Below are 10,279 nucleotides of genomic sequence, written 5' to 3'. Positions count from 1 at the left end.
TGGAAGTTCCTTCTGCTCCCTTTTGAATCTATGCTCTGTGTGAAAGTTGCTCAGTCGTGTTCAACTCTGCGACCCCATGGACTGTACGTCCATGGAATTCTCCAGGTCAGAAGACTGGAGTGGGTAGCCTTTCCCTTCTCCAGCGGATCTGCCCAACACACGGATCGAACCCAGGTCTCCCGCCTTGCAGGCAGATTCTTTACCAGCTGAGCCCCAAGGGAAGCCACAAGCTTCTTTCTTTAGGATTCAAAACCGTTCAAATTTTCTTGCGACAAGCTTTACTCTTTGATGATTGCTCCTATGTATGATATTCTTCTGCTCCCGTTTGAATCTATGCCCTTAGATAATTCAAAACAAGGGAGTTTTCCAGGCTTCTTACAGTCTCTTCCTAAAAATGCTTCAGCTGGCAACTGAGGTGTCAGCTCAGGGAATTTCTCTGATGGGCTGAAACACGGTAGAGCAGGGTGAGGCGTGGGCTGCTCCAACATGATTTCTCCAGCAGTTCTCTTTAGACCACCTTCCTGGTGAGGCACCACTTGGAACAGCCACTCCTGAGGAAACCCTTGGAGGAGAAGGAGGATGAAGAAAGCTCTGATTCTGAGGGCTCTCGCTCTGGCCGCCATGATGAGCCCCTGTGGAGGTGAAGACATCGTGGGTGAGTGTACAGTTGAGGGGTGTGGGTTTACAATTGTGAAGAATTTCTTAATTTTTATTTTATATTGGAGTATGGTGGCTCAGGTGGTAAAGAATCAGATTTGATCCCTGGATTGGGAAGATCCCCTGGAGAAGGGAATGGCTACCCACTTCAGTATTCTTGCCTGAAGAATTCCATGGGCAGAGGAGCCTGGCAGGCTGCAGTCCATGAGGTCACAAAAAGTCTGACATGACTGAGCAACTAAACAACTATATATACATACACACATCTTCTTTATCCATTCATCTGTCAGTAGACATTTAGGTTGTTTCCATGTCTTGGCTCTTATAAGTAGCACTGCTGTGAAATAAAGGTGCATTTATCTTTTTGCATTATAGTTCTTTCCGGATATATGCCCAGGAGTGGGATTGCTGGACCATATGGCAACTCTATTTTCAGATGTGCATTCTAAATAACAAAGAGTTGTGTGTGTGTGTATGTGTGTGAAAGTCGCTCAGTTGAGTCCAACTCTTTGAGACCCCATGGACTAAAAAGCAACGTAATGCCAAAGTATAGCATGATTTATTATAACTTCACATTTGATTGTTTGTTTCGGAAATTTAGGTAATGTTGGTGGAAAACCTGGGAACTTAAAATAGGTTAGTCTCAGCTTGTCAACCCAAACTACCAGTCCTGTCACCTCCAGCCAGCAAAGCTCTAAAAAGAGGATAAAAGCAGATTAATTTTGGTTAATCAGCCCCCTTAGCTCCTCCATTCTGTATTCACAACACCTTCTTGAAGGTGGCTTATTCCACTAAATTTCAGTGTCCTGTCCAAAACTTTGTCCTACTGTGTCATGGGCATTGACAATAGTTATTGAAACCCAAAGGCAGGGTGCGGGAGTGGGAAGTCAAGGAAAAGAGAAGAGGAATGGAATGGAATCTTCAAAACATTTTCTAATTGTGATTCATTAAGTGAACAAATATTTAGTGAGGTGTCAAGCACTCCTCTGGGCATAAAGCAAGATTTCTGGGAATGCCCTGGTGGTCCAGGGGTCAGGACTCCATGCTTCTACTGCCGGAGGACAAGGATTCAATCCCTGGTCAGGGAACTAAGATCCCTCATGCTATGTGGCACAAACAACAACAACAGGTCAAGATTCCTATCCATGGGAAACTCATGTTCTTACAATCAGACAGATAACTTTAAAAAAAAACACATTTCATAAGTAAATAAATTCCATAGTGTGTTAAGAATGAGATAGGTGCTATGAGAAGTAAGAGATTAGGTGATTAGAAATAAACTTAAGAATTAAAATTATGTAATCATTACCTAGGGCTTCCCCAGCAGCTCAGGGGTAAAGAATCCAACAGCAATGGAGGAAACACAGGTTTGATCCCTGGGTCAGGAAGGTCCCCTGGAGGAGAGCATGGTAACCCACTCTGGTATTCTTGCCAGGAGAATCCCAGGGACAGAGGAGCCCGTTGGGCTACAGTCCAGAGGGTCGCAAACAATAGGCCATGACTGGCCACCTCATGCAAACAATTGACTCATTGGAAAAGACTCTGATGCTGGGAGGGATTGGGGGGCAGGAGGAGAAGGGGACGACAGAGGATGAGATGGCTGGATGGCATCACTGACTCGATGGACGTGAGTCTGAGTGAACTCTGGGAGCTGGCGATGGACAGGGAGGCCTGGCGTGCTGCGATTCATGGGGTCGCAAAGAGTCGGACACGACTGAGCGACTGAACTGAACCGAGCTGAACTGAAGAGACTAGCACACACACAAGCATTCATCATTAACTCATTTAACTGAAACCTTGCTATGTGCCATGAACCCCTCAAGTTACTGGGGTACAGAGTGAATAAGACAGCATCTCAGCACCTCTTGGCGTGTACATAACCCTCCCTAAGCCTAGGATAGAAAAGACAGAAATAGGAAGTGGTGTCGGACCAGGCCAAATATGAACCCACACTCCTACACAGACCACTTCTCATCTGTTTTTATTTAATCCAATTCTTTCCCCTCCCCTGTATCCTGCCTCCTTGTTCTTACCTTCCTGCTTTGGCATGGCCACGCACCAGCGGACCATGTGGGCACTTATGGCACAAATGTCTACCAGACGTACGGCGCCTCTGGCCAGTTCACGTTTGAATTTGATGGAGACGAGCTCTTCTACGTGGACCTGAGGAAAAAAGAGACTGTCTGGAGGCTGCCCGAGTTTAACAATATCACCATGTTTGAAATTCAAAGTGCCCTGAGAAACATTGTTATGTCAAAAAGAAATTTGGACATCTTGATGAAAAATTCCAACTTTACACCTGCCACCAACGGTAAGTGTGGCCTCTCTTCACGGTATCTACCTCCTGTTCCTGGTCTCTTTTTCCTCCCCCGGGTAGCTAGTCTTCCCCCCAACACTCTAAATTGCTCCCCCTTTCTATTTCATTTCCTGGCAAATACCCAGTCCTCAGCTACAGATTTAATCTTGAAATATCCCTCCCCTAAGTTCCAAGAACCACTCCTTGAAGTTCTAAAAGAGGATATTCCCAAGCTCTTGGCCTAAGTAGCCAAGTAGTACCTCAGCCCTTGTCTCCTTTGAAGAAAGAATTCAGCAAAGAGACCAAGCTTGTGAAATCAAGACAGTGTTTATTAAAAACAGAGTACGTGTGGAAGAGCTCATAAAAGAACTCAGAGTTTGGATTTTTTTTTTTTAACGTTTTTTAATGGGTCTCAAAATCCTGGACAGATTTTTTATCAAGCTATTTCCATTAGAAAGTACTGATTTTAAAAACTAATAACTGAAAACTTCCACACACAAAACAAATGGTCCATAAAAGATTCTCCTTTCCTTCTGAAGTTTTTACAATGCATTGCTATTATTAACCAGTCTTTTACTATTAAACGTAAATGGCGACTCACTCCAAATGGACTGAGCTGCACACAGTAGGGACGATTTAGCTTGCTTATATGGGGGCAGTTTTCTGGGCTGTCTCGGGCCAGTCATCTCGCTTGTGCCCAGTTTTCACCTGACTCAGGATTCTTCCTGATGGGCATGCATCTCTCAGCCAAGGTGGATTCTGGCGCAAAGGTTTCTAGGGGGCTGGCAGGACATCTTCTGGGCTGGTGTCTCCTTCCTCCTTTGTCCTCCTAGACTGAAGACCTCTTCTGCACATGCCTCAGGCTGGGAAATCCCCTTGACCACAAGAACGAGGAAGCTGTGGTCGCTTTGTCTTTCACCTCATCAGGGCCCGTGCTCCTGCTGGTATCGTGTCCTAAAGCGTCAGCAGGAGAACAGTTGCAGCTGCTCAGCCCGTGGCCCATCTATCTCCTAGCTCTCACACACTGACCCACTCTGCCCTGTGGATTCCCAGCGAGAAGAACGTGTTCTAAGCTTCATAGTGACCCTAAAGAAGAGGACAGTTCAGAAGAGAATTCACAGCACAGTTCAGAGGACAGTTCAGCATCTAGATAAAGATGTCAGCCCCAGTTCTGAAGTCACCACAGATGGCACTAATCTTCCTCATTCCAAAGATGGAAGAGCCAAGGTCGAAGTTTTGGACGGTCCTGCCAGTAAAATAATAATAATGATCAATATATAATCTAAGAAACAGGTGAAAATAAAGGGAGGTTATGGCTGACTGCAAAGTGAGTCTGAAAGGACATAGGAAATAATACACTAAGAGCTGGGGAGATTGTGCATGGGGTGGGGGAGCCTCCCCTAAACTGAGTAAGGAGCATAAGGCACGGTTGTCAGAAATTCCAATCCATCTTTGGTCTTCATTGTAGACATCCCTGAAGTGGCTGTGTTTCCCAAATCCTCTGTGGCCCTGGGGATTCCCAACACCCTCATCTGTCAAGTGGACAACATCTTTCCTCCTGTGATCAACATCACTTGGTTTTACAATGGACAATTTGTTGCAGAAGGTGTCGCTGAGACCACCTTCTACCCCAAGAGTGACCACTCCTTCCTCAAGTTCAGTTACCTCACCTTTCTTCCCGCCAGTGAAGACTTCTATGACTGCAGAGTGGAGCACTGGGGCCTGGAAGAGCCCCTCGTCAAGCACTGGGGTACGTGCACTCCAAAACACACGCCCTTCTCCACATCCAATCCACCTGCATTCCTTCTGAATCCGGCCTCTGGACTCTGAGACTGAATCAAATCTTGGAGACAAGGTTTTGGGTGAAGTAGAAAGAACAGCTTTATTTCTTTGCCAGGCAAAGGGGGGCCCACCTGGAGGGGGTAGCGAGGAGTTTTATAGTAATGGTGTGGTCAAAGAGAGTGTGATCAGCTCCTGAACATTCTTCTAATTGGCTGATGGTGAGCCAAGAGAGAGTCAGCATCATTAACCTTCTGTTGACAGCCAGTCTGGGGTCAGTGTGTCGTGGGCAGCATACAGTTAATTTCGCCACTGGTTGGAGATTTCAACAACTGCCAAACAGCTCAAAGAGTGTTGTGTGTATCCGTTGACGGGGAGCCAGGACCCTGCCCCAAGGCTGCACTGCTGTTTCTTAACTGCTCCTCCCTTGTCTCCACATCCCCTCCCTTCCCTGAATAACATCTGTTTGAGCCTGCCTCTTGAACTCAGAGAGGCCATGGAGGCTGAAGGAAGCCTGTTTCCTGCAAACAAGAAACAGGGAGACACAGAAAGGCTTTTGTGCACAGGAGCATCACAGGACCCTGCTCGGTATCACTTTGACCCTATAAGTCTTTTTGTTCTCAGAGCCCAAGATTCCAACCCCTACATCAGAGCTGACAGAGACTGTGGTCTGTGCCCTGGGGTTGCCCATGGGCCTCATGGGCATCGTGGCGGGCACTGTCCTCATCCTCCGAGTCCGGTGCTCAGGTGCTGCCTCCAGACGTCGAAGGGCCATGAGTCATGGCCTGAAAGATGGGAAGGTAAGGATCAGATCTAGAAAGATGGCACTTCAGGCAGGGAAGGCAAGGGTGGAAAATTGGCATCCAGGATACATACATGTGTTTGAACAACTGTGGGCAAATTGGAGATGGGTTGACGCTGGGACGGAGTTACCACCAAAATCTTGGTTTTTTTCTGCCCACTGATGCTAAATAAAAAATACGGAGACAGAGTCTGGAGGAATAGAAAGATGGCTTTGGTCGGCTGCGGGAAGAACACAGCAGAACGTAGGAGGCTAGTGCCCCGCGCGATGGGGAATTGGAGGGGACCATATAGCTGGGGTTCACAGGCCAAGGTCTGTGGTCAGGAACAAAATAGTGAGAGTCTTACATTCTTCTCTACTGTTTCAAAACAGAACTGGCTTCAGGAAGCCCAATACTTGGGTCAGTTTGTCTCTGATTTATAATATTGCAGCCCTCTTTCTGCAATGCAAAATGCTACAAGGGATGGTCTGCAAAGGGAGCGCTGGGAAGGTAAGCACCAGGTGCAGGATGTAATTTGCGTAGGGTTAAGGGGCAGTAGGTACCGGATATAATTTACATGGTGTCAGGTTCATTCTGTGAGATACAGGCTACAGTTGAGTAACGCTGAAAGGAAAGCTAGGGGTGATTAACTCCTTCAGGTCTGTTTATACTGCTTCTCTCCTCTGTTCACTGTTCCTTTCACTTGTTCTCAGGAGAGGAAAGTCTTCATTTCTGTTTTCACTGCAGCATCGGGAGCACAGGACCATCAGCCTCATGCTACTTGGTGTTTCAGGTGATCAGTCTTTACAAGAAAAGAAAGGCGTGGTTCAGACTCCAGTTCCCCATCTTGACCTTGACTGAGACGTGCTCCTTGGTCCACTTCATCACAGAGCTCCTTCCACGCCCTCCTGCTCTCCCTGCTGGGGCGGACTTTATGGAGGAATTTTCCTTCGAAGATCACTGACCCTCACGAATTCTCCCAACTTAGTCTTTGATTCATTGCCTACCTGTCACAGAGACCTGGATTGTTCCACCCAGCCACCTAGTTCTTGGTCACTCTAATCCAACATCTGTTCCAAACAAATAAATAGATCTTGCATCAAGAGACTGTCTTGCTAAGTGAAGTAAGTCAGAAAGAGAAAGACAAATACCATAGGGTATGACTTCTGGGTGGAATCTAGAATATGACGCAAGTGAACCTTCCTATGAAACAGAAGCGGGATCAGGAGCATAGCGGATGGACTGGCAGCTGCCAAGGGAGGAGGGGGATGGAAAAAGTTGGACTGGGAGTTTGGGATTAGCAGATGCAAACTGGTACTTGTAGAATGGATAAACAACAGGGTCCTACTGTGTAGCACAGGGAACTATCTTCAGTATCCTGTGATAAACCATAATGGAAAATGACCACAAGAATATATACAGATGGATGTATGTATAACTGAGTCATTTTGCTGTACAGCAGTAATTAACACAACATTGTAATTCAACAAAAAGAAATTTTTTAAAAAGACAAATCTCTTTCTAGGGTATTTTTGTTCAGGGTGTCCATTTTCTCTGTTCCTAGGGCTAACTCCTGTATAAGCATGGAAGCCCCTGTGTTGGAAGGCTCATGGAAATCTCAACTCCATGGAACCTGTTTCTCAGATCACATTAATAACACGCAGCCAAAGTGTGAAAATGATATTCTTAAATGGGGACCTTTTTTCCTCCCTAAACTTCCTCTTTGCTCTCTCTCTCTTCTTACATTTAAGTATCAATGAATATAAAGCAAAATTTCTCCCCTCAGTGCAATGTTTATATCTAACATGCAAAAAAGTCGGGGGGGAGGGGGTGGCGGTGCCAGACCAGACACTGAAATAAAATCTTTTAAACATCAAAACTGGATTTTGAGAGTGCAAAGTCAGAAACATGGATCCGTGAAGGAGGCAGAATGATGTAAAGCTCTCCTCCCCATTTTCATCTTGATGAGACAGAAAGTCTCCAGGTGGGATGAGACAGAGCATAGAAGTGAGAATGATAGAAAAAGATAATGCTGTCTGTGTCTCAGAAAACGCCCCGCACTTTCTCTTATCTGGGTTAATATCAAGGAGAAAGGAGAGACTGGCTGACAGGCCCGCAGCAGGGGCAACCTCACTGCCCTGTAGGTACCCCCATTTAGCAATACTATAAGTACTATGTAAACGCACTTCACCCTCAAGTTCACAAATTATGTGTTTTTTTATTTTTATTTTCTTTTATTTTCAGTTGTGCTGCACGACATGGGAGATCTAAGGTCTCTGACCAAGGATTGAACCCATGACCCTTACAGCTGAAGTTAGAGTTTTAACCATTGAATGCCCAGGGAAGTCCCCAAGTTAGGTTTATTAGCATACTATCTTTAATCGGTGTTGTTCTATTGTATGAGACTTTGTAAATAGACTGAGATTTCAGTAATGTATTAAGACCACCCTATTTCACATTTTTATACAATATAATCCTTTAGTAACCACAAAATGGGCTGTTGAGAGGATCCACAAGATAATACATATAAAACACTTAGCCTAATGAGTGTCACACTGAAAGCACCCATCATGTTACCTCTGACTGTAATTCATATTATCTGGAATCAAAACTCCAATCTCAATGTCCAAACTCCAGGGGTCACATTTAGTCCTTGCTGAGCATTCTTTGTGCTTAAACTACTTAATTTTATATACATCTTTACACCAATTCCAGGCATGAGGTATTCTTGCCCTTTCTCTTTCTTTCCTTTTCTATTTCATTATGGTTCAGTTTAGTTCAGTTCAGTCGCTCAATCGTGTCCGATTGGGGTAGAAGAAGCATAACTAAAATTCACCATTTTAACCATTTTGAGGGTGTGGCTCAGGAGCCTTAAATACATTTACACTGTGTTATGCAACCATTACCGTCAACCATTACTTTTTCATCTTCCTAAACTGAAACTCTGTAACTACTAAAATGATGCCTCTATTTCCACCCTCCCTTCAGCCCCTGATAACCACCATTCTACTTTTTTTTTATTAATTTGTGTGTGTGTGTGGCTGTGCTGGGTCTCCATTGCTGTGAAAGGGCTTTCCCTAGCTGCAGAGAGTGGGGTCTACTCTCTAGTTTTGCACGGGCTCCTCATTGTGGTGGCTTCTCCTGTTGCTGAGCCCGGGCTCTAGGTGACCAGGCTCAGTGGTTGTGGCTCATCGGCTTAGTTGCCCCGCCATGTGTGGGATCTTCCCTGACCAGAGATCAAACCCGTTCCTTGCATTGGCAGGCAGATTCTTAGTCCCCGGACCACCAGGGATATCCCCATTCTACTTTTTATCTCTATAAATTTGACTATTCAAGACACTTCACACAAATGTAATCATACAGTATTTGTCCTTTTGTGATTGGCGATGGCACCCCACTCCGGTGCTCTTGCCTGGAGAATCCCATGGACGGGGGAGACTGGTGGGCTGCAGTCCATGGGGTCATGAACAGTCGGACGCAACTGAGCAACTTCACTTTCACTTTTCACTTTCATGCATTGGAGAAGGAAATGGCAACCCACTCTAGTGTTCTTGCCTGGAGAATCCCAGGGATGGGGGAGCCTGGTGGGCTGCCATCTCTGGGGTTGCACAGAGTCAGACACGACTGAAGTGACTTAGCAGCATTTTAATTTAGCATAATATCTTCAAGGCTCAGCCATGTTGTAGCCTTTGTCCACTTTTCCTCCCTTTTTAAGGTTAAATAATATTCCACTGGTCTTTCCAGGTGGCTCAGTGGTAAAGAATCCACTTAGGAATGCAGGAGACACAAGAGACACAGGTTTGATCCCTGGGTTGGGAAGATCCCCTGGAAAAGGAAACGGTAACCCGCTCCAGGATTCTTGCCTGGAAAATTCCATGGACAGAGGGGCCTGGAGGGCTTCAGTCCATGGGATTGCAAAGAGTTGGACATGACTGAGCAACTGAGTACACACAGTATTTCGTATGTCCGTATACTCCATTTTGTTTATCCAGTCATCCGTCAACAAATGTTTGAGCTGTTTCCATCTTTGGCTACTGTGAATAATGCTTTTGTGGACATTGCTTTTTTAGTCCCCTGTTTTCCATTCTTTGGAGATATAATAGAGAGTTCCAATTGCTAGACCATATGGTAATCGTATGTTTAATTTTTTGAGGACCCACCATACTGATTTCCACAATGGCTGCACCATTCTACATTCCTGTCAGCAATGTACATGCGTTCCTATTTCTCCACATTCATGCCAACACTTGTTATTTTCTGAGTTTTTGATAATAACCATCCTAATGGATGTGCATATAACTACACACAAGAAAATGGTGATTCTCATAAACAAAATATTTATCAAAAGAAACAAACAGAACCAATAAATAAAGTTATTTTGTGTTTATATTAAATTCAAAGTCATTCATACATAAGAAAAATAAGAAGATAGTTTTCACAAAATGCAGAGTAATATTTTCCTCTTAAAGGAAAAGATAGTAATCAGAAGGCGCACACAAGAAGCTCCTGGGAAGCTGGTTGTGTTTTGCTTTATAAACCGCATGGTTTGTTATTGATGAAACTCTGCACACAGGTTTATGAAACTCTCTCTACAGAAGTTACATGTCACTCTAAAAGAAATGTTAGTATTATTATATCTCCTATTATAAAAACATTATTCTCAAGTCATGAGCTAAAGAATTGTGTGTATAGCTTTCCTAGATATAAATCCAGTTCAGGAAATATAAATCCAATTTACTTCAGGAAATGTGCTCTTTAAGGAAAA

The 10,279-nt window shown here is 44.7% G+C and overlaps 1 protein-coding gene across 2 annotated transcripts; it reads left to right on the top strand.

Annotated features, from left to right (window-relative positions):
- LOC102186727 (HLA class II histocompatibility antigen, DQ alpha 2 chain) lies at positions 473-7,028 on the top strand. 2 transcript variants are annotated; one of them, XM_005696205.2, is made up of 5 exons: positions 473-655; positions 2,720-2,968; positions 4,422-4,703; positions 5,357-5,532; positions 6,228-7,028. In XM_005696205.2, the coding sequence occupies exons 1-5, from the start codon at positions 580-582 to the stop codon at positions 6,309-6,311; spliced, it is 867 nt and encodes a 288-aa protein (XP_005696262.2). In that variant the 5' UTR covers positions 473-579; the 3' UTR covers positions 6,312-7,028. The 2 variants fall into 2 exon arrangements, with proteins under 2 accessions (XP_005696262.2, XP_005696261.2); XM_005696204.3 differs by having other exon boundaries at positions 502-655; positions 6,262-6,864.

The sequence above is a fragment of the Capra hircus genome, chromosome 23, assembly GCF_001704415.2.
Source record: "Capra hircus breed San Clemente chromosome 23, ASM170441v1, whole genome shotgun sequence".
Taxonomy (NCBI): domain Eukaryota; kingdom Metazoa; phylum Chordata; class Mammalia; order Artiodactyla; family Bovidae; genus Capra; species Capra hircus.
The sequence above is the reverse complement of the archived record's forward strand: the minus strand, read 5'-3'. Positions and strand labels throughout refer to the sequence as shown.